Here is a 25,593-nt window from a genome sequence, read left to right as displayed (position 1 = left end):
GAGCATCAATGAAGAATCGTGAGGGCACCATTATGATTTATTCTCATTACTATTTTTCGCATGTGTTAAAATATGCGTAGATATTTGAGCACTAATCGGATTGAACATTACAAATATGGTAAACATACATTTTGTTAGTTGAATATACGAACTAATTGAAACGTGGTCTCTTTGTTTGTTGCGCCATCCTGTGCATGATCTCTCTTGCCCACGGTTGTTATCAGAACTTCTCGAACTGATTCTTCACTCACAGTGATTGTACTCGTGAAAGTAATTTATATGAATGACTCTCAATATGACTGAAGCTCAAAAGGCTTAAGCTCATAGTGAGGTTAATAACTTACAGTTTATATTGTGGATCTTAGAAACACAATCAATTTGATATTTTGTTGTTTGAATATTAGATTTGATGTTGTTTTTTTATGTTAACTGTTGTAATTTAATCCGTCAAGCATTGCGTCAGATTGATGTGATTTTTCTTCAGAATGTTTTTCTTTAGATGGTTTTAAACTGCCATTTTATAAAATGGGCCACAACTCGTGTTCTGTTCAACATTTTATGGTTTTGTGTATTTTGATATTTGGAACAAGTGACTTAGCTTCGAAACGGAACGGAAACACGCCCGATCTGCGATATTTTGTAAAATTGAACGAGCTATTATATCAAAATCAGGCGAGTTTTCGTTCCTTTGAGGTGACTTATTCTTATTATATGTAGTTGAACAGCCTGTTTTTAAAAGTGAAAATACAAATCATGCAGTAAAGATCACAATTTGGTGATTGATATTTTTGCATCAGATTTGCAAATGTCTCAATTTTAAATACATGTATATTCATACATTATATATTGAAACTGTTCTTAGCCTTTGATGTTGAATTAAGTTAGTTATGTTGAAAGTAAAAGGGAACGATATTAAAAATAAAAACTCATAAGAAATAAATCTTACAAATGAATGACAAGTTAGAAAAATATAATCGTCATTATTCAATTGATGTGTTTTTCAGTCACTTGACGTATTTCGTGCACTTGTTGAACAATGATGACGATGAAACATTCCTGAAAATAAAGGAATCCTGTAAAGTTGATGGAAGCTGATGCAAGTTCATGCCTATTCTAATATTAACTACAATACTGGCTGATTATTTTACTTCGCTTCAATCATTTTTTCTTGATACAGTAGCACTTGAAATGATGTCGACGTCATTAGTTGATGAAATATCGAAACCTTACATTTTTTCTTTCAAGAATTAAGATGTTGATTCATTAATCTATATTCTTGTAGGGAACAAAGAGAAGGGGATATTTATTTCCACATTAATTCTCTTTTTATATTATTTATTTATTTATTTGTCTAATTATTTTGTCACCCATTTCAAGAATTTTTTTGAAGAATTTTATTATAATTCAGTAATTTCATTTCACATATTATTATTATTATTATTATTTTTATCTTATTATTATATACATGATATTGATTTTGCTCTGTACAAATTCATGAAGTGAAGATCTTTATATTTCTTGTTTAATTCGACTTATTTTATGAAATTGTGTTATTTGATTTATGAATATTATTTTATTTATTTGTATCTGACAATAGAAAGATATTGGTCAGATGTGGTCATGAATGTTGTAAAGTGGTACCATTATGATATTAATATCTATTCTGATACACATGTAAAATTATGAAATCTGAATGGGGTTAATACAATTCATTGAATAATGTAGAAAAATTAATTTCTGATGAAAAATTTACTTCATGGTTTATATCAATTTATTAATTGATTTCAAACAGAGTCTAAGTGTTATTGTTATAAACGAACGGACTACCGTCCATCTTTCTAAGAACAAAATAGATTGTTTTGTCTTTTGGGAATCTCAACGTTCGATCTAAGAAACCCCTAAAATATCATTACTTAGATGCTGTTTCGGAGTATGTGACATCAAAAATCATTTGTTCTTATCTGAACTGTATGATTCTTTCGATCAAAAGTCAAAACACTAGATATGTCCCTCAACATATTGAATGGTTATTATTCAAAAGGACGTATATTTTGTTTCTTATTTCTAGATTATGGGATCACACGTGATTTCATTTTATGATTATTAATCATGATTTAATCGTTGTGCTCATGGTCACATAAAGTCTGTAGTTTATTATATTACATGTGATCATGAACTTTTTTCGGGATTTTTATCACGATATTTTTTGCACGTGGTAATATTTTCATAAGTGTAATGATAAAGCTCATTATCATAACTTATTGATCATGATCCGCTGTGTTTATGTGTTATCGTGATGAAATTATACATTTTATATTAATATGATTTCAATCATGATTTTTCTTATATGGATTTGTAATTTGTCAACATTTTACAATAATCGTGATAAGTTTAATTTTTTTTTCTGCGATCATGTCTCAAGAGGGATTTTGATCATGATATATCGCTTACAATATTGATTTACATAATAAATGTTGTTTTTGGTGTTTGGTGAAAATCACATGATGTGGAAAATCATGAAATATCATAGATGGAATCATGATTGATTTATTACTATTATGGTCATCTAGTGTTTGATCTTAAATTGTTGTTATTTCATAGTTTCTTGTTAATGATAAATCATGATGTATTTTTAGTGAAAATAATAGTCATGATTTAATAATAATCACCAACATTTATTAACTTACATTATCATGATGTGTCTGTTATTGTAGGTGACGTCCGTGCATGACGTCAACTACGTCATAATTTTTGAATGAATTATGATTTACAATCATGATGAGTTTGTTAACCTTGTGGATTTATGATCACTGTTGTAAGTCGACATTGTCATGATTGTTTATCATGGTCGTGCAAATATCAAGATTGGGAACATTTTGTATGTTCTAGTCAAGGAGTTATGACCAATTCGTTGCTCACGATGGCAATACGTCTTACTGTCGAGCATATATTATATTTTGAACATATTTTTGTATGATAATCAGGCAAACTATAATTTGTAATTGTTTATGATTGCAAAATATTTATTATTATTTGTTTATTATATTCTGGTTTTCATTATTATATTATTGTTATTATTCGTTAATGGATTTGTTTGCTTAGATTGGTTTCATGCAAATGTATTTAAGGTTATTTTTCGTGCAATATGTTTTATTTCATAATCCGAATACTCTGACTAGTGGGTTTATTTTAATCTGAATAGGTCGGAAGATTCGGATTGAGCTCAAGTGTGCAATATTTAAAGATTACAAATGCTGGATTGATGAATTATATAACATTGTATATATATACTATCAAATCCCGTGTCCTTGCCTTTCTGCTTTTTCTGAACTATCGGGAATTTAAATGTTGTTTTGTTGAAATAAACAAGATATTTGATAGATTTGTGTCTTTTACAATTACGTCCAATCTCGAAGTTTGCCCTGTCGTGACTATGTTTTATAATTGCAGAGAATGCCTAATCTCTGTATACTTGTTCGCACGTCTCAAAATGTACGAGTCTAACGAGCTAGGAAATTGTGACACGTTAGCACTGAGCAACCATTATAGTAATAAATGTAGTAAAAAGACATATTTCGTCTTTCAAAATCCTCAAATAGCTTCGCCATGTAAGTCGAGATTTCATGAAGGCAGATCCGGGTCTCCCATTTAAAGAGATATGATCTAGGGCATCACAAACCGCATACACGTCACTGACAATTACAGAAAAGACACTGTCGAGAAAGCTTGCTTACTGCATATTTCTTTTTGGAAATTCGTTCGTTCAAGCTCCTAGTCACACCCCAGAACAACAGAGAACTGTGGAAGATTTTTGTGATCAGAATGACTTTCTCATTGAACTATTCATTTCAGTATTAAAAAAAATTGAAATCGAGAGTTTATTGAAAATGTGACAAATTCTGTTCCTTTTATTGAAATAACGGTTTACGTTTAGCCATTATTTGTTCTAAAACAATATGCCATATTGACAATTTACTGTTACTTTTTTTTTTAATTTCGTACGAAATCATTGACTTTGATGCAAAAAGCTCAATAACTTACAAATAAAAATTTCAAAATTGGAAACTTAATTGAATGAAGAGTTACGGAACTTTGCACCCTATGTTGTTTTGGGTGAAGATCAAAAAGAACAAAAGCAGATAGTTAAGTGCCAGTTCAAAGGATATTACCATGAAAACAGGCCACAAAGGCGTCAGTTAAATTGACGAGAATTGCTGTAATGTATTTAACACTGACGGTTTCCGATTTTCTCTCAACATTATTCGACTAATGGATTAACTAGTTAATATTAAGATGTTTTTTTAGAGTCAATATTTTTTTTCAATCTGTTCTGTAACCATAGTGGTAGTTCAACATTAAACCCGAGGTCTTTGATGATGAGGGTTAATAAAGACGATTTGATATTAAAACTGCATCAAACTGAATCTCACAGGGTGAAGGTATTGTAATTATTGATACTTTTCTAATAAAAAAAAACTAATGCAACACCAATTAATAGCAACGTGGCTCATCACAGAGTTCAAATCTCCTGAAATTAAAAAACTAAAAAATAATTTTATTTGGGTATTTAGACGCCCTGTGAAATTATGAAAAATTTGTGTAAAACGAGGAATAATCTTGGATTCTATTATTATTACATATTTATGGCCCTGCATTTTCTTTTATTCCCCATATTTTAATATCGGGAGTGAAATGGTATATCAAGCTGTTTAATACTCATCTCATATCATTTAATTACTAATGTAGTGAACATTTGTCTATTGGTGAAAGTATTAATTATTGATATTATTCAATGGCCAGTATCATATTAATTACAACAATAACAATATGAGATACATTCTTCATCAAGAGATTAAGTCATCTTAATATAACCACAAAAACAACATGTCTTTCGACCTTAATCTTGGTCCGGTAAAACCCAATTCCATAATCTGCCCAATTGGGTTCTGACAGTTTTCGGTATTTTTGGGTGTGAGATACAAATCGGTCCGAATTTCCCTACTGCTGATGACATCGATTATTCCTCCAAATTCGATAATATCATATGATGTCTGAACAATATTACCTTTCGGATTTGTCGGTCGGTGGTATTTGATAGTTTAACATAATGTAACATTTAATGGTGATAAACAGGAACTATATTATAAATGTAGGCTAACTACCAAAAAAGGAAGGAGGGAGCGAGGCTGGGGAACTTTCTTTATAAGGGGTCAAAGGTCATTGACGTCAAAGGTCATTAATTAGTACTCGAAGGGACAAATTCGCCACATGTGTAAAACTAAATTATTCAAGTCTATGACTAGGGAGCATACCTCTAAATTTCATACAAGTTTAATTTGAACTTCGGACTAACTTATGTCCAATCTCGTTTGAAAAATACTTTCAACACGGCAATGATTTTCACCACGTATTTATAATAATAGTTTTATCTCATATTTTATATCACTTATTATTCTAAATAATTGATTGCTTTCAATTAAAAATCACCCATTCCACCACAAGAGATTTACCAATAATAATTCTATCCCATCTCTAGATCATCATCATCAACAGCATTTTATGGAGTTGGATAATGCTCTACCACAGAGTCGATCAGTAAATTAGATTACTAATATTGTGTGTGGCATCATTTGGCTATTAACTATTGAAATTAAATAAACATATTTTCATCAGTTAGGCCTACATCTCTTGAACATTTTAAATTTATCAGTCCAGTCACTATTTGTGTGCACGTTCCTCTTTGTAGTGTATGTTAAAGCTATGACGGGTGTGGCGCCGGGCAGGGTATGGTTACTCTTCTAGACGCCTGATATACGCTTTTCATTATGAAATACTTACACACTTATGATTGATATGATTGATATACTTCCTCATGTGAATTCATTAGCTGCTACCAATGTTTCGCCAAAATGTTTTTATGGATCTCGGGTGGATCGTTAATACTTGGTGTATTTATTGGTGATAAGTATCGTCTGTAGCATCACTGGGTGAAGAATTACATTTGGTGGCAAATATAGTTAAAAGTGAAAATTATGAACATTTTCTCCGCCATTTTCTAAAAAGCTACCAGCTATTTGATTGGCTGTTAAGTTGTCATGGTCAAGGTCATGAACTTTCAAAGCGAATGTCATCCAGTAACACAAGGTCTATTTGTTAGACTAGTTAGTTTTATTTGTGGCTTCATCCGGTGGCAACAATTTTCTGTGGAATTCGGTGGTAAATGTTTTCTAAAACATGATCATTTAATGGTAAATATTGTATGTAGCATTAATGGGTGAATGCTTTCTGTGGCATCATTTGGTGCTATATATCATATGCATCGCATCATTGGTACATACAGCAATTGGAAAACACTATAATCATCCACAGAATAGGAACAGTTGACTTTAATGTCTTTGGTAATGAAAGTGTTTATCGGATGCAATATATTTTCTGTGTATAGAAATCATCTTATTCACAGACGTTCCCTAGAGTAACTGTCATCGAACTACCCCAATATGACTATAATAGACATCCCTGTAGAACAATCACATTGGCTGTATTCACCATGCCAATGATAATTCTATCATAATTCCACATTATGTGCCTTAGTATAGGAAATTAGGCACGAAATCTATCCCTGAGTTGATAGATTACCCAAAGCTTGATGTTAGAAATTTCAATCAGTGCATTACGTTAAAATTAGTCGTCTGATTAACGTCGGCGGATGGATATCTATTGTCAACAGTCCCTCGTGTATTGTAGTGATGAGGTCGTGATATATAATATGACGAAGTGATTATATGAAATAAAGCGTGCTATTTTGCCGCGTATTGTTATTTTCGTGAGCAGAAAGCCTTCACGTTCCAATCTCACGCCAGCAATTATCTAGGGATCTGCAGACGAGAGGCTATAATGACAAATTTCGAGAGTCGACGATGTTGACAAATGATAAATGGTCTAGTTGACAATTTCCTGAAACTTGATGACGTAATGGGGAATTCAAATCTTGACCAATAAAATCATTCCAGATAACTTTCTTGTACACATATTTTCGTATTGTTTCAAACGGCCTCAGTGAAAGTTACGCTAGCGCTCTGCAATATCACGGTAATGAATGGCCATTTTTTGTCAACATTGTCCATGATCAAGTGAATCTGGAAATTGAAATATTAGAGGTTGGTCGTTCAGGATTACAGGTGTCTGTCTACAAACATTAATGCAAATGTAGGTGTCAGAATTATCTCCCAAAGTCTCTGAATTTAAGGACTATATTTATTGCTACCCAATCAGATTCAGAGGATTGCCAAATGCTATTGTTTCTCTGTCACACATCTGTACGTCAGCCAACGTCATACAAGAATCAAATTATTTTTAGTCACAGCACGAAATATAAACGATATTTTGAAACAAATCACGGCAATAATACATGACTAAATACAAAATTTCAATAAATTGTAACAAAAAAAAATCAAACAAAAAAAACGATATGGTCGAAGATCGTGATCGGTCGATTCGACGACAAAAGCCAACCGTTGCAAGAGAAAAAAAACAGGCAAGTTATCGCAACTGCAGTATTTTAGTCTTCAGTGTGCTCAGGTAAGAAAACAGAAACAGTTTGTCTCAGCAACATTTAATATTTGACCAAATATGCTAGCCCTTTCCTTGCCTCTGAGATAAAAGATAATATCAAAATGATAGTTGAAAAGTTAATCGATGTTGTACTTGATCTAAGGGAGGTAATCAATTTTGATAAAAATAACAACACAGCTACTAATATCCAAACCCGAATGATAAAAGATAACAGTTTGCAAATACATTAGTTAAATAGTTATTAGCAATGTATTGTCATTAAAAACATATATATCAATTCTCAGATGAGGAAGTATTTCATGTAACAAAAAATGATGAAAACCAACAATTAGTGGTATATAAAATAATGGAAACATCAGGTGGCAACTCGACATACTATTGTGATGACACTAAGTATTTGTAGTTACAGTTAATAAATCTTTCGATAAGGTTATGATGAAGACTTTAAAAATCAGCGTAGAAAGAGCAGGCTTTAGCGTACCAAGTGCGGAATCTTGCTGAACATAAACGGAACCTTGTATATGATTTTGTCTGTTTCTTTTTCATGTTCCAGACGCAGATTCAAGTAGGATGAAAATGGTTGATATTTTAAGTTTAGAATAGATGTTAAATCATTCCGCTCAGATACATTGAACTTTGAGATATCTTCAATTTATTTTTTATTATTTTATGCCCAAAAGTTTATACAAAATCAGATTTCATACAAAAATAATAAAATGAATGAGACTAAAAATATATACAAGAAGAAAGCGATTAAATAAATATAAAATAAACTAATAATCATAGTTGATTAAGAACTTTGAACATTTTTCAAAAAACAAGACAATATAAAATTTATAATCATAACTACTAATACTTAAATTTCATGTTGTGAAAAATCGATTTATTTTCCGCAAGCAGCATGGCCACTCGTCGTAGGTGACGTTGTTGGGCTTGTAGTAGGAGATGTTGTCGGACTACTAGTTGCTGATGTTATCGGACTGGTAATTGGACTGGTAGTTGGTGATGTTGTCGGGCTGCTTATTGGATTGGTAGTGGGGCTGGTAGTTGCTGATATTATCGGACTGATAATTGGACTAGTAGTAGGTGATGTTATCGGACTGGTAGTAGGTGATGTTGTCGGACTGGTAGTAGGTGATGTTGTCGGACTTGTATTAGGTGATGTTGTCGGACTAGTAGTAGGTGAGGTTATCGGACTAGTAGTAGGTGATGTTGTCGGACTTGTAGTTGGTGATGTTGTCGGACTGGTAGTTGGACTAGTAGTAGGTGATGTTGTCGGACTGGTAGTTGGACTAGTAGTAGGTGATGTTGTCGGACTTGTATTAGGTGATGTTGTCGGACTGGTAGTTGGTGAGGTTACCGGACTAGTAGCTGCTGATGTTATCGGACTGGTAGTTGGACTAGTAGTAGGTGATGTTATCGGACTTGTATTAGGTGATGTTGTCGGAATTGCAGTTGGTGATGTTGTCGGACTGGTAATAGGTGAGGTTGCTGGACTAGTAGCTGGTGATGTTATCGGACTAGTAATTGGACTGGTAGTGGGTGATGTTATCGGACTTGTAGTTGGACTGGTATTAGGTGATGTTATCGGACTTGTTTTAGGTGATATTGTCGGACTTGTAGTTGGTGATGTTGTGGCACTGGTTATTGGACTGGTAATAGATGATGTTGTCGGACTGGTAGTGGGCGATGTTTTTGGAGATGTGTTAGGGGATGTTGGCAGAGATGGTAGACCACCGAATTTGTCATTGCATTCATTAACCAGTAACCTAGCAAGTTGACACATCAGATTCAGTTGATCGTTGCACGAATTCACTTTTTTTAGTAGAACCAAGCACGACTGAATGTTGAGTAGTGAGTTTAACCTTGACAGATCTGCGGCAGTTGGTTCCCCTGATAAATTAGAAGTACATGACCCAGCACAAAAATCTGCGAATAAGAAAAATACACAACATTGACTACCATCATCCAAACAAACTTGCCTGGTCGCGGCTTGAAATTCGTTGCAATTTCCACCCAGAAGTTTGAATGTTTCGGTAAGGATTATAGTTGGTGATGGTTGTTTATGTTTATTTCCATTCCCAGGACCCTGATCTGTATTAGGCTCCAACCAACACATTGCACACCTTGCAATAACAACCATTACTAAAAACTCACACCTCATCCTGTGTTTTTAACTCCTCTGTGGGATTTTTGTTGCTTTTATACCCAATGTCATCGATTAAATTGATTTTGACACGTTTTGCACCTTAAATATTTAAACTGTAATAGTATGATAATTTTGACACACGAAGACAATGAATACTGTTATCTGAAAGATGATCGATAAATCGACTGCGATAATTATTTTAAACGAAAAGCGTGAAATTTAAAAGGTGCAAAAGAGTACATTAGTAAGATATGATTAACTGGATAAAATCTAGTAAAATAAAGCATAATTGTTTTGTTTTGTCTCTTTGTGTGGCGAAATAGATCGACTCCTACTTAGTCTTAAATCACTATTATGGCAGTTGTCGGTTAAGATGTCGAGTTTCACTGCCTATCTAACAAATATATTTTTAAAGGTATGTAATATTGTAGGTAAGCATAGTTCATGTAGGTTTCGGCACAAATTTTAACAAGAGGGTGGCAGATGTTTAAAGGGAACAGCGTTACAAATTCAGTCAAATATTTCTATGGTGTCACTAATTTAGAAAACATCTCTGAAATTAAGAGATTTAATGCAACTTTTCTGATCTCTGATCCATGTATCGAAAGGGAAAAATCTCTACAAGATAAAAAAAATGCCACTTTTCTTCATTGGTCTAATCTAATACGCAGTATTTTAATTTCTTGTTTCTTTCTTGATATTTGCGCTCAATTGTCACAGAATGTCTCGCCTCTCTGTCTGCTGTGCATGGGCTGTGATATGTTAACCTAGTAGGTGGATGGTTTTAAGACTTTCTATCTGCATCACCGGGAAACCAAGATAAGAAATAGTCCGATAAATCTTGCCCTATCAGTTCCTTCAACATGATTTCGTCACAGTTACGTTCGCTAGTTTTTGAAAAGTTTCACCACAACATAAGTCAACTTTGGCAGAACTTTTGGTATAAATACAAAGCTGAAACATTCAATAATCCATCAAGAAATTTCCGGATATTCCACAATGCCCTTGTATTTATGGTGGGTATTACATTTATAGTGGGTATTACATTTATGGGTAATACAGCCCTTGTGCCTCACCCGATACCACAATACAATCGAGGGGTAGGTTAATCCATTCTTCCTACAACCCCATAAGATAAGCCTACCCCTCGACTGTATTGTGATAACGAGGCACGGTTAGGTGTAGATTTGTCGGGCTAGCTGAAAAAGTACTGCATGAACAGATCAGCGAGCAAGAACTTAAGTCACTGGGCGAAAATCTCTGATCCATGTATCGAATGTGAAAAAATTAATGTAGAGATTACATTTGTCAATTAGTTCCAGTCAATATTAAAGGACAGTTTGCATATAGTAAAGCTAGACTCCAATAGTATATTAAATTTGATTTAATTATAAAATGAAATATGAAAAGAAAAATAAAACAATATATACACAGCTACTAATTAAAATTAACATATTCATTAAGCTAATTAACTAATGACAACAAGGCTATAGAAACTAAAAGAATAATTTAGTAATATCATGTTTAGGAATTTAATTGAGTTTTTTCACAGGATATATAAAAAGGCTTTTACAGTTTTAGAGAAAGTTATACATAAACTTGGTGAAAATCACAATAATATCTGCAGTGCATAACAAATAATAGAATTTAAAGGGATGAGTGCGCCATTTATCTTGACCAACCATACTTTAGTCTCAGAAACGAGTTTATTTTAGCTAAGCTAATCAATAATAGTGTTCACAGCTCACCATCTAAATTTGAGTCTTCAAATCCATGTATGTCCATAAGTACCCTCCTTTTAATGTTGAAATGACAACTAATCAATTTAGGATACTCTGTGATATATGGAAAGACATATAGAAAGACTATTTACACATATCAAAGACTAAAATCAGCCTCCCAAAATGGCACATCTGTACCTTTAAATAATTATTCAATTGAGGTTTAACTGGTCAAGGACTCAGGGCTTCATCATCCAAAAAGCACTTTAAGACAATTGGTAACTCTTATAGAAGTTGTTTAAGTCTTGATTGTGCACTTAATGATGAATATTAAAAGTGTATAACATTGAGGTTTGAGGTGCAGAATATTTGATATCAATAAATAATGAAAAATGTCACGACAAGGCACCTTGCACTCAGCAGCATGTTATGTTAATTCAGGTAGACTTTCAGTAGACATCAAGGCTTTATTTGGCATCAAAAGATATACATAACCTAGGTTATAAATAATAGCATGTGTGGTTCTTGTGGCAAGAATGATGTACTTGTTACTAGACTAGGGTTGAGTGCACATAATAAAAACAATTTTTTCAAGTCCAAAAGATTTAAACATAAATTCATTGAGCCCATTCTACCAAAAGATTTCAGTTCTAGGCAATTACCAAAAATATATAAGAACATTTTTTCAACATAAAACAACAAGTCCACTCTAGTTTGAGGTAGGTCATGTGGCATAAACTTGCTACTTATCTACCCTGAAACAAAATAGAATGTTCCCATGTTCGGCTGCATTGAAGAAGTTATAAATATCTGACTTTGCAGCTTTTGAATAAAACTCAATTTTGAATATTAAGAATAAGCATAAATAGACTAATATTGTCTTTTCTATTACACTAAATTTAAAGCATAAGAATGTGGATCAAAACTACTGATTGTTTTTGTTGCCTTAAAACCATTGAAAGGGATTGTAAAGAGGTTTTCTAAAACTTATATGTGTATCATGGACACTGATAACATCAATTTGCACCATTCCAATTTTCAATCAGACTGTGGTTCCTGCAATTCTGCAAAAAAAAATGTTTGATGATCTTTATTGTGTACATGCTTCTATCACATAAAACCTTCCTTAATTTTAGTGAAATTGACAGAACTAATCTGATTACATCTGATTACAAATTGGAATGATGCAAAATGATTCTATCAGTGTCCCCTACACAAATAAAATAATCTTTACAATCCATTTAACACTGACTTTCTGATGTCTATACTTACACACACAAGTCTTTGAAAAAAAAAAATATATATAATATGATATATCTACATGACGTTTCTTTTGCCTTTCAGAATGTAGGATGAATCTTTAATATAAAACAGTTATGTTGTAGAGTTGTGTTTCAGCCTAACAGCTTACATCTTGATTTTCCAGTTGACCTTTTGAACAACAACATTTCAACTGATGATTTACACTATCTTCTAAGACAGAGCTCAATATTTGCTCTCCTTAGCAAAATAAAATCATATAGATTTTGAATGTTTCTTGATCTTATTAATATGATGATCTATAGGGTATAAAATTCTCATTTGATTTTCAGAAGAAAACAATGTTAGATAATATTAAAGTTATGTGAAACTTGACAAACACAGAATTTTCCAAATATTTGAGAGTAACAAAAGCTAATAAATAAAATTTGACTAAATAAATAATAATAAAAATAAATATATTAAATCAAGTTTTACCAAAATAGCTTCTTTATTTTAAAGACAGTAGGATAACAGTTCTTGTCTGGCCATTGTAGGAGTTAGTAATGGTATACCACTGGGCATGGGAACAGATATAATCCTTCACTGATATCTCTCCACACAAAATTATCTACATACATCATGATAATGTTATTTCAAATTTAGAAAAATGAAATGACTGTTTTTTTTTTAAATCATAACTTATGATAGTCATATTATTTAGTATTGAACAGTTAGGTGATAAAATAAATGCATACCTGAAAAGAGTGTTTCTTGAGATACTTTACAATGAATGAAAATCAGCACTGAGTATCCATATACCACAAAAACAACTTAAACTTGGAGTACAACCAGTTTGCCAATTCTCTATACTTAGTCAATTCATGATTAACTGCCATATGCATATGTTAAAGGGATTGTAAAGGAGTTTTCTAGCCTTTTTATGTGTATTGAGGACATGTTTGACTTCCATTTCAGACATTCCAATTCTTCGTCCGATGCCTGTGGTTCCTGCAATTCCAGAAAGACTTAACCAGAAACGGTGTAGCTACCACAAGAGAATGTTTAACCAATCTAACACCAGACCACAATAACATAATAGAATATGTTATCTCCCATTACAAGATTTCTAACTAAAAATTGCTGACTCATTCACATTTTGCTTCACCGCTGGCTTATAAAACTCTTTACTAGATCTTATATTGCTTAGTGTTAACAGAATGGAAACCTCTTTACAATACCTTTAATTCCCTTAAAAAGATCAAGTATTCTTAAAATAAATAAACCATATCAAGTCAAAACTGTGGAGAAAAATAATTTTGATAATGAAAAATTAAAGCTATCACACTATTATGACAAAATAATGAAACACATCTAAAATCATAAAAATATATAGCTTTAGTGTGGCATATTAAAACTTATTACAAATATAAACTTGTAAGAGATATTCATTTCCATTCAAGTGAATTAGACAAAATAATAACCTCAAATATAGTGCAAATGTTAAAGAGCATTGGACAATTTTGACATGTCCAAGGTCTTAAAAAAACATACCAAGTCCTATGATCAATCAGATGGAATAAAATAGATTAATCAAAATCAATCCACATTTCCATGTAGGCATATACTATTTATTAAAAATATTTCTATGGCAACCAAAAGTCCAGCACTCTTCACTGACAATGAAAGTTATAAAAATATCAATGTAATATCAACTGCCTTATATATCTACAACTGCATGTTCACAAACACAATTGCAGAATGGCACCAAGACTAACCATTTATGTTCAACCTATACAAGCATTTTGATGGGTTAATTTGCATGATTTCAATTCACTGATTGGTTGAATTAAAAAACAGTACATCGATAATCATTGGCTGAAATCACATTAAGTCATTTTGTAAAGCTGATTATGACTGGTTGACAGCACAATATCAATTTATAACACTTATTATGATTAGATGACACTGTTACACTTCATATTGAGCTGGATAAGATCGGTTGTTTGGATTAAACTGTAAGGGACATAACCAATACATTGGTTGACCTGCAACAGAATTAATCTACCATTATCAAATCTAGATCCAATTTAGAAAATTGACACAAGAAGGTCACTTTATTTTTAAGTAGTGTAGGTAGTAATGAACACAATAAGTCTAGCTTGTTTAGTAGCAATTTCTATTTATACTACCACTCAAAAATGAAAGTGGTCATGATTATATTTTGAGAGGGATCAAGAAATGCAAAAATATCTTGGCTCCACTATACATCTCCCTGTAAACATCATGCTTGTGATAGGAAACAACCCTGCAGAATTTAACCCAAGTCAGGTGATTATGAAAGGGCATCAAATACTTTCTGATTAAATTAATGTTGTACATGTATATCAATGCTTTATTTTCATGGCTGTCAATCATAATTATTAACAATCATCAGCTTTAATAAAATAAACACCAACCTCTTCCAAAGACTTCCTGGAATAATGCCATTTTGGACTTTTTCTGTCTTTTTGGTCCATCTCTTTTAACTTGTTCGACTAATGTTTCATCATTTAATATTGATGACACCTAAAATAGTCAAGAAATAACTATGAAATATGAGCCTTTACAGATGATCTTGCAATATCAGTACAGTACAAGTATGTTATGACAAGTATATATCTTTATCTACAATTCAGTACTTTATATACAGGTGGAAAAAGTTATTGAAGCACATTACTTTGGAAACATTAAAAAGGTACAATTTGATCATTTCACTGTAGCATAAGAAGTGGTAACTGACACTATCAGACTCATGTAGTAAAACTGATGAATATACACACTTGTTGACCAAGTTTGAGACATCCCTGAATGTGCTTGATTATTACTCTGACAATATAAAATATTTATTACTACCTTACCTGATCACAGCCTATAGCTATCACAAACAACCCAAATAATATACATTCTATCACTAATATTACTGAATGAATACTGAAAATATAGTCAATATCAGTTAATCAAAGTTGAATACTGTAGACTGCAAGTCTCTCCAACACTGTTGCAGGTGTTTTTTTATTAGAGTGAAACCTGCCACATGACCAATGTCAATTGGGCTCAGATTCAAAAATGGCATTAACTTGAACAAATAATCATTTTGAGTTGAAAATCATGTTTGATTGAAGCCCCAAAATTACTGACTGCTATTTTGATCCTTAGGACATTTTCTATGCATGTTTGATAGAATTTCTGCATTCTTAACATAATATGTGTTAATATTTCAGTTGGCAACTTCTAAATTCAATAGCCCTGGATCACACAGACTCATAAAAAATCATAATGAGATATAAATAATACCGGTACTTACAGTTTTGTATGTTTAATGTGTTTACTAGTTTCAGGGTCTATAACCCAAGATGTTATTACCAGTCCAAAAGCATACAAACTTAATAAACCTACAAAATAAATAGAAAATTATTGTAAATAAATTCATTGCAAAGTGTTTGGTTTTTAACATCGCAACGTATACAACCTCTTCCAACACTGAATTCCCAGTACCACTTTTTCATGTTCTAGTTTACTAAATGTGCCTGTGGGTACAAACACAGATGTTATATTATACCTAATAAACAAATGGAATGAATGAAAAAAATTCAAAAAGAAAATACTGACCAACATAAAAGAGAAACTGGATGAAAAACTTCTGATTAAATTCACCAACACAATTATTAATCCTACAATGGAAAACATGTTTCAGTTAAGAAGTAGTGACTAAGCCCAGTTTTACTATCGCTATAAAAGATGGTTTACATGTTATGTAGGATAACATTTTGTTCAAAATTCTTTTCGAAAAGAATAACAATCAGTAGTCACTTTGTCTGTATCAAACTAAGACATTGGAAACCAAAACTCTGAAAGAGTGAATCACTGTATCACAGTGCTATAGGTCCAAAAACACATGTGTGTAAGTATGTGTGTCATATATTATGGAGGTATATAAACTACCACAAAATCTTCTTTATATAATTTTTCGAGAAAGTCTTATACACATTAAATTATATTTACCACGGACAATGGTGATCCATCCTTCTAATACACTGACGACAAACTCTACAGTGATGAGCTCTAGGTGGTCGATATGTTTCACATTTTATACACACTGTCCATCCATCTTTCTATAATACAAGATTAAAAATTGATTCCTCTAAGTTACTGCCAAATTTTAGTAACATTTACTGCCATAATTGGATGTATTTTCATTATAAAAGCTTGGTTTGATGATATCTCATCTCATAATAAAATTTTTATGGCTTAACTTAATAATCTGGCAAAAATAATCACGAAATATGAACTGAAACTTATTATAAGCTCATTTAGATTACATAGTCATTAGTTTTAGATCTGCCTATTTGGCATGCCTGGCATAGAATCTTACAGCACAATCAACAGCTCTGTCACCTGCATAAAACTTACATTTTTAACTAGAGGTTGCCCAGCATGATGATCAGAGAAGTCTATGCTGGTTGTAGGTAATGGTACAATACCAGGATCAGATAAAACAGCTCTTAGATGTGATACAGTCAATAAAAATACAATAATATTAAATAAAACCACATTCACAGCTCCCCACAGACTGGAATACAAGTATATCATATCATTTGTTAATAAGATTTAGTTTGTCTTCTATCAAATTCTTGTTATAAATGACAATTGTGCCCAGCTATAATAAGACAACGATGTGTATTTACTCTTTGTGATTCAGGTGACATTGGCCAAGTTAGGCGAGTAGAATGACAAACATTGTTTATAATAAATAATGCAATTTCTTCACACTTAAAATTCATTATGTTACCTCTCAGCCATGGTGGGGAGTACCAAATGTCTTACAACTACATAATCTGCATAAAACACAGCAATGTACGTTATCATAATACATATTACACCACACGGATCACCTCGAAATACAACCATTTCGAAATAGAAAAATTATTTTCCACCATAGTTTTTACAAGGGCATTACGGTTATCCCCCTTGTTGGCGGTGTCGATGATTTTGTTGTCCTTATTGATGTAGAATTTCATAGGAGAGAGAAGAGTCTTCTGTAGTTTGCACATTTTATAGTTACGTATCCGTTCTTTATTTATGATAATTAATGGCCATATAGTCAAGTCCTTAAATATTTTTATATGGATATACCAAACTACGTCACCTCACCAAGTATAATTATTCTAATTATTCTGACCATTATTCGGACTATTTCAGGAAATCTTTACTGTTGAAGGTTTGAAAGGCCCTTCATGCCAGCGTGCTTCCGGTTAGAAATTTGTAAACAGACAATAATTTTTGAGAAATAATAAATTTTGCGATAACGATGGCACCGAGACACAGGAAAATTAACGGGTCGTCAGATGAATCAAGTGCCATAGGTTCTAATGCGGTACCCAAACCTTCAAAGCAAAAAAAGGTATGCTTATAATATATGCAGAGCACTGGAACTGCATTGGTTAGTCCGAGAAATCTTCGGAGACCCTTCTTGCTTGTTGTTGTAACAGGTTTATTTGAAGATACAAGGAAACTCTGGGTCGGGAAACTTAAAGCAATACTTCAGAAATAAATAACAGAAACATGATAAATTTTATATAATTAAATACGACTACCACATTGTCAATCAAGACGTACTGCGCAGTCAGCTGTGTTTCCTGTCTATTCCTGTAATAAATTGCTAAATAGGCTTATCTATAAATTTATACACAGAAATTGTTAGCTAGTGATATTTAAAATAACTACAATTAAATTAGCTTCCAAGTACCAAAGAAGCATAGCCTACATGTAGCATATATGTAGGCCATACAGCCCTCAATTTACATGTCATTCGCAGGCAATAATAACGTGTAGACATTTTTTATTTCAGAACCAAGACAGTAAATCTGGAACAACCTTATTAAGAAGGTGTTGTGGTACTTTGAAATACCTTCTTCTCCTTGTCATTGTTCCACCTTTTTTAAATTATGCTTCACTTCAGAAAGAAAAGACAGAATTAAAGCCAGATGGTAAGTAGTAGCCTGTCTCAGTGCGATAAAATCAGTGTATGGACTTCTGAAGGCATTTTACACAAAAACATTATATTCCATTATTGCACTTTTTTTTTTTTGCTTTGTTCAGTTTTGCTAGAAATTCATTGAACAAATTGAATTAAAATGAAGGAGTCAGTCTTTGATTTTGCAATTTATCATGAGATCTAAAAAAAAAGTTTTGAGATTGAATGACTTTTTATTTTCAGGAGAGCTATATGATATTGGTTGGGGACAGAATCTATTTATGAAATGTCATGGAGTTGGTCCACCAACAGGTAAATTGAAAGTAATGTATTGATTTTGGAATAAGACTTGATAATAGTCTAAGCCTTCACAAAAGCCTTCATATATATCACTTTATATTTTGACGCCAGTATTTTATGGAGTTGATATTTCAACAAGAGTCGACTCACAGGACATGGTATTTATGATTATAGAAATATTTAAACAGAACTTCAATGAGTTGAATCATGTTGTTACTCAGAATTTCAAACTATGTGATCTACAAACAACTGACCTATTTTCAGATATCACTCTACAATTGATGTCTTGAGCACTATTGGCGGTGAAAATATTTTATTATTGTTATTATAGTATATTCACAATTGTCATCCAAATGATCCTAATTTGATTCATTTTTGTTTTCTACAGTTCTTTTAGACAGTCCAACTGGCATGACTTCTGATGTGTGGTCAAAGGTATGGCCAGAAGTATCAAAACATGCTAAAGTAAGTTGATTAACAATATATTTCAGCAACCCAATGAGAAATTTGTCATGTGGATTTTAGTGGTCTTTTGAAATTTTATTTTCTTGAATGTGCTTATGATTATCCCATTTTGATTAATTTCTATGATTATTTTGCCTTTGTTCTAGGTGTGTGTATATGATAGAGCTGGGTTAGGTTTCAGTGACAGACCTTCACTAGTAAGTTATTGTTAGATCATCAGTAAATAGAGGTAGATCAACATATTGAGAGGTACTTTAGTATAATTGTATTTCAATAGATTTGTTCTTGGAAGTGTTTTCTTGAGCATTTCATTATATGGTTATTTCATTATATGGGGTGCCTTTAATAAGTATTTTTTACTTGAATCTTTTTGATAATATATCACATTCTTGTTTCAGAACAGTTCAAAAACAAATGAAACAAACTCCAGAGAATGGCAACCATTTACAGTTGAAAGGTAACTTTTTTGTCTGTATTTCTTTGCACGACAATTAGAATAAATTCAAAATTAATTTATAGAGATACTACTTGTCCATGTTAAATGGGATCTCATTTTTTTTTTGTAACTTTTATTTCAGAATGGCTGCTGACCTTCATAGATTAATAACCAGTAGTAGTCAACAACCAAAACCATTTATTATAGTAGGTGCTGAACTAGGAGCTACAGTAGCACAGTTTTATACACAGATGTATGAAAGGTATAGAATTTATGTTATTTTCAGATCTCTCGAGAGAGTCTTTATCTGATATTCAAATTCTAGTCTGAGAAATAATTCTTTGGTGAAAAATAATTGTGTGATTCTTGAAAAGGTGTTTGATAAAACTTAATTTAAGTCTCTATTTATCATCATTTCAGTGATATTGTTGGTCTGATATTAATCAACCCATTAACAGAAACATTATTTGAACAAGATCAGGGAGTCTGGAGCCAGTATTGGTAAAGTTTATTAAATTTAAACATATCTGTTCTGACATCACTGAACACCGATATTGGTCCTTTATTTTTTTTGTGTAACCAATTTCTAGCAATTTGATTTTTATCAGCTCCATAATGTGCACAACAGAAGTTTGCAAAATTCCATCTCATTACAATTGGAGCAGTAACAGTGTTGCATTTCTTGTTTTTCTAGGTTTGGTCAATTGATACCAACATATCAAACCTTACAGTTAGGGGCAGCATTAGGTTTAACTAGATTAGCTTTATTATTAGGTGTTTTAAAACATCCTTTAGTTAATACCAATATAGATACAGATATAGAATATAGACAAGTAAGAGATATTTTACATGATGTTTTTTGTACACTACATGAAATTATCAAATAATAACATAGTGCAGAAAACACCTAATGATTACCCTATCATGATCCTTTGATTCATCATTGATGAAGACTCAATAGGCAAAAATGTCCAACAAAAGCATATGATTCTTGGTCCTTGTAAACTGCCTTGAGAGTGAGAGAATCGATACAAGTGAAATTATGATCAAAATTGAAATAATACAAATTAATTGTTATCATGTGTGAACTCATTTAGACCAAGTTCAAGAGTTCAATATGCTGATAAAAAACTTTTAAAAAAGTAAATTTAATGTTTGTACCATATTGGAGTGAATTAATTCCTTTTGATTGTGGTCATTCAATATTTTATATATATGATTGACCACCAAGATAATTCAACACTTGTTTCATTAAAAATATTAATTGATTTTCTCAAATGAGTATAAATAGTGGAATAATAGAGTTCCACAGTTACAGTTAATTTCCATCTTACACCTGGTATGTATATTTGAATCTTAACTAACTAGTTAAGGAGAAGAAAGAAAGTAGTTGACAATCCTACATTATACATTGCACTGTCTGTCAGCATTAACACATCTGGAGCAAGAAAAGAGTATGTGAAACTTCATTTCTAATCATTAACATGAGTATAGTTATACTTTTCACTGTTTCAGAAACATCTATTATGTCATCCTCGTCACCTGAGTACAGTTGTAGACGAACATCATTTTATAAATGATTCATTTTCACAAATAAAGTAAGTTACCTTATTAACTTTGGAATTGTTGTTTTGAAATGTGAAATGAAAATGTTTGGTCATAGAGAATACTAAGAAAGATTTATAAAAACTTCTCCTGGTCTTTTTATTCATGTTCGGGCCAGTTAGAGGGGTATTCTGCTTTTTTGTAAAAAGTTATCACCATCAAAAAAATTTTACCTGAAAAGTATGCTATTTATTTATATGTATCTTTTTGATCAAACTAAAATTGTTTAAACAGAAATAATTAAAAATGGAGTGTACTAATTGTTAATTAAGCAGTTTGACCTAGTTATTGTGTTTGGCTTTCTATTGGCTCGATATTAGTTGTTGAAACCTTTAGAATATGTTGGAGACAATAATCCATTTATTTTAGTCAAATCTGTACAGTAGTTTTCTGACAGCTTTTAAAAAGCATAATGAACTTAATATTTTTGGCATTAAAAAATTGACGTTTGTCTTTTTTAAGTTAAAACTTTCTGATACTTAAAGGACACATTTCACTATAATTTGGTGTATAGTTTCACAAATTTGAGCAAAAAATTTGTTTGACCCACAAAAAAGCTGAATGTCCCTTCAAAGCTTCTTATTGCATGGTTCGGATATCTTACGATTCCTCCTTTCTTCAAACCAGAAGTTATAAAAAGCTACTTTCTACTTTCTGAAAGCTGTGGGCAGTTTATCATCATTGTACATGTAAAATTTAATGGATTATATTATTATTACAGAACAGTAAGATTATTAAAAAGTATATCAAGTGAAATATCAGTTAGCATTGTAACTGGTAATTATTATGATGAACAAATGCCAAGCTCATTAAATAAGGTATTTATCATTTATTAGCTCCCATTTATTGTGGCCGATTATTCATTAACCTTGAGGTTAACAAAACAGTAGCAGGAGATTAAACAGTCTATTGACCAAAGTTGTTGTGGAAGTTCAAGATGCCTTGACCTTAGAGAATTGAAAAAGAAAAGTCCAATTGACTCATTCAGAATTCTACTATGTCGGATGTTCCCGCTTTCTATTAGCACCAAAAGCTTTAGAAAAATAGGATGCAAACCTTTAATTTATTTTTTGTTATGTAGATTGTCTAATAAGGTATGAGTCATACTATGACATTACCTTACCATTAAGACACAAACAAAACATTATTCAATGAAAGAATAGAGGATTTAATATTGTTTACCTAAAACTAACTAATATATGCTTTGATTTCACAAGACAAAAAAAATTGAGCATCAGTGAGATCAGAACAACTTTGATTTGTATGTATTAATTTGTATCATGTATTATTTCATAGTATTATGTTTATTCTTTGTAGGCATGGGCAAAAACTGAGCAGCAGTTGATCTCAAAACATTTTCCAAACGCTCAACATCTGGTGGTGAATGGAGCTGACCATCATATGATATATAAACAACCAGAGGATGTCAGCCAAGTTATAATCAAAATGATTAAACAATATAAAAGTCATGTCAAAAGTTCACAAAATAAAAAATATTGATATAAATATAATCATTTCTTGTTTTCTTCAAGTGTAAATTCCAACTTTCAGGGGAAGTAATTAAATGCATGTATATATTGATGAGATCTCAGACATGTTCAAAATTGGTAATAATCAGAAAAATGCTTTCAGAGTTATTGCCCTTGACTTAGTGAAAATGCATCAAATTTGGCTTGTAGGCGTGATACACGCTACAGTTTTTATCCGATCTTGATGAAACTTAATATGCATGTATATATTGATGAGATCTAAGTCAAGTTCGTAATTGGTAATAATCGAATGAACTTTTTTAGAGTTATTGGCTTTGACTTAGTAAAAACGTGTCAAATTTGGATGGAGGCACAATAAAGACTACAGTTTTTATCTGATCTTGATGAAACTTGGTATGTATGTATATATTGATCAGACCTCAGTCAAGTTTGAAATTCGTAATAATTGGATCACAGGTTTCAGAGTTATTGCCCTTGACTTAGTAAAAACGTGTCAAATTTGGCTTGTAGGCACGATATAGACTACAGTTTTTATCTGATCTTGATGAAACTAGATATGCATGAGACAATGAGACATTATTCATGTTTGAATTTGATGATAACTTGATGAACTGTTTCAGGTTTTTGCTTTGACTTCTAGATGATATTAAGATTATTTGAAACTTCATTATTAAGCCACAAAAGATTTTGTTACCATGTCTGACAGCTGGTAGTGGGCGTATGTTACCTTGCCTGGCAAGCTATCTTTCACAATGCCACACAACTCATAATTTCAGGAACCTATTCTAGACTATCCAATGATAGTTCTGATGCATTAGGCTACATGATTAATCTTTGGAGTCCACAAATATATTTGAAAAACAATTATTACTTGTGTTTGTGTCACCAAAAGGGAAGAACAATATCGGCCTTCTAGAATGTATATTGTGATTAAATGTAACACACCATTCTGAAAAGGCCGTGGATATTCGCCACCCGGGTGGCGAATAGTCCACCTCCATTTATTTGACTATTCGCCATCCAGGTGGCAGAAAAAATCTCTAAAAATTCATGAAATATCAGCCTTTTTGATATAATTGTTTCTTTCAATTACATATTAGTCGACTCTGAGTAATTTGTAATGGATTTTGTCAGGTTCAGACAAGACCGTGTTAATATAAATTGAATTTCTTACAATGAAACGAAAGTAGAAATTTCGCCATTTGTTTACACCAAATTAGCATACATCCCAAAAGGTCCTGTTAGTTTTGCTATGAAATTTAGCATCATATTCATTCGTTTGTATAAGAAATCCGTAGAAAAAAAATGAAATAAAATAACGTTACGTCCAACTTTTCTGCACCTCTATGGGCTACTGAGGGTAGGCAAACGCCATGCAGTGTGCAATGAGGGAAATTTTGTCAGGACAGCGACATTAGCCTACTCTTATTTTCGATTTCCAACTGTCGAGGGATCTTTACGTGGGTAAAAAAAAGGTTGATGAAGATGTGTGAATGGTAAAAAATAGGACATAGGAGGCGCGTGTCCAAATTGTGTCACATTTATCCTAGACGCATTTTCCAAGTAAGCCCCTCCGATCCCAAACACCGAAAAGGGGAAATAGAGAAGAAAAATCCAAAGAATATCAATCCATGGTTGGAGCCATCGCGAATGTGTAAGTCATGTATGTGGGCGGTAAATACATTGCATTGGGGTGGGAGGAAATATGTATTTGAAGTAATATGGTTTAAGGTATAATAAGGCGTACGATAATACACAATACTGACGGGTGGTAGATATGTGTAAGGGTGGTAATAAGGCGTACGATAATACACAATACTGACGGGTGGTAAGTAATGCTTACGGATGGTAATAAGGCGTACGATAATAAACCATACTGACGGGTGGTAAGTAATGTGTAAGGATGGTAATAAGGCGTACGGTAATAAACCTAACTGACGGGTGGTAAGTAATGTATACGGGTGGTAATAAGGCGTACGGTAATAAACCATACTAACGGGTGGTAAGTAATGTGTACGGGTGGTTATAAGGCGTACGGTAATAAACCATACTGACGGGTGGTAAGTAATGTGTACGGGTGGTAATAAGGCGTACGATAATACACAATATTGACGGGTGTAACACCTACAATTCTTGTTTGCCACCCTCAACTCTTGTTAACCACCTTAAGCTCTTGTTCACCCACCTAGTTGTTGTTTACCACCCTCAACTCTTGTTCAACACCCTAGCTGTTGTTCACCAACCTCAGCTCTTGGTTACCACCCTCAATTCATGTTCACCAACCTCAGCTCCTGTTCACCACCCACAGCTCTTGTTCACCTGATGTTCAGTTGATGTTTACCACCCTAAGTTCTTGTTTAACACCCTCAGCTCTTGTTTACCACCCTAACTGTCGTTCAACACCATCAGTTCTTGTATACCACCCACAGTTCTTGTTTACCACCCTCGGTTCTTGTTTACCACCCCAACTCTTTGTTACCACCCTAGTTGTTTTTCATTAATCTAGCCGTTGTTTACCACACTCAATACTTGTTTACCACTCTCAGCTCTTGTTTCATTAACCTAGCTATTGTTTACCACCCTCAATACTTGTTTACCAC

At 32.5% G+C, this 25,593-nt stretch overlaps 2 protein-coding genes across 2 annotated transcripts; one reads left to right on the top strand and one right to left on the bottom strand.

The window, feature by feature from the left end:
- Positions 1-12,033: 12,033 nt before the first annotated feature.
- On the bottom strand, positions 12,034-17,669 carry LOTGIDRAFT_205637 (hypothetical protein). The gene is made up of 9 exons (XM_009057123.1): positions 17,513-17,669; positions 17,134-17,293; positions 16,726-16,835; positions 16,333-16,394; positions 16,028-16,115; positions 15,582-15,654; positions 15,141-15,249; positions 13,052-14,729; positions 12,034-12,995 (listed from the first exon to the last, which is right to left on the bottom strand). Exons 1-8 carry the CDS (start codon positions 17,629-17,631, stop codon positions 14,653-14,655), a joined length of 798 nt encoding a protein of 265 aa, XP_009055371.1. The 5' UTR covers positions 17,632-17,669; the 3' UTR covers positions 12,034-12,995; positions 13,052-14,652.
- Positions 17,670-18,008: 339 nt separating this feature from the next.
- LOTGIDRAFT_228523 (hypothetical protein) lies at positions 18,009-23,010 on the top strand. The gene is made up of 12 exons (XM_009057122.1): positions 18,009-18,124; positions 18,572-18,710; positions 18,941-19,009; positions 19,386-19,462; positions 19,609-19,659; positions 19,861-19,919; positions 20,041-20,160; positions 20,319-20,399; positions 20,593-20,731; positions 21,414-21,496; positions 22,225-22,321; positions 22,821-23,010. The coding sequence occupies exons 1-12, from the start codon at positions 18,032-18,034 to the stop codon at positions 23,001-23,003; spliced, it is 1,191 nt and encodes a 396-aa protein (XP_009055370.1). The 5' UTR covers positions 18,009-18,031; the 3' UTR covers positions 23,004-23,010.
- The last annotated feature ends 2,583 nt before the right edge of the window (positions 23,011-25,593 follow it).

This window comes from Lottia gigantea (genome assembly GCF_000327385.1).
Source record: "Lottia gigantea unplaced genomic scaffold LOTGIsca_3, whole genome shotgun sequence".
Lineage (NCBI taxonomy): Eukaryota > Metazoa > Mollusca > Gastropoda > Lottiidae > Lottia > Lottia gigantea.
Note: the sequence above shows the minus strand (reverse complement) of the source record. Positions and strands in the feature narration are given on the sequence as shown.

Coding starts and splice junctions, on each gene's coding strand:
- LOTGIDRAFT_228523 (XM_009057122.1), top strand. CDS start 18,032: ATGGCACCGAGACACAGGAAAATTAACGGGTCGTCAGATGAATCAAGT. Junction 19,920..20,040: donor CAACCATTTACAGTTGAAAG/GTAACTTTTTTG, acceptor CTTTTATTTCAG/AATGGCTGCTGACCTTCATA. Junction 20,161..20,318: donor TATACACAGATGTATGAAAG/GTATAGAATTTA, acceptor TCATCATTTCAG/TGATATTGTTGGTCTGATAT.
- LOTGIDRAFT_205637 (XM_009057123.1), bottom strand. CDS start 17,631: ATGGTTGTATTTCGAGGTGATCCGTGTGGTGTAATATGTATTATGATA. Junction 17,294..17,512: donor CTCCCCACCATGGCTGAGAG/GTAACATAATGA, acceptor CTTGTATTCCAG/TCTGTGGGGAGCTGTGAATG. Junction 16,836..17,133: donor GGCAACCTCTAGTTAAAAAT/GTAAGTTTTATG, acceptor CTTGTATTATAG/AAAGATGGATGGACAGTGTG.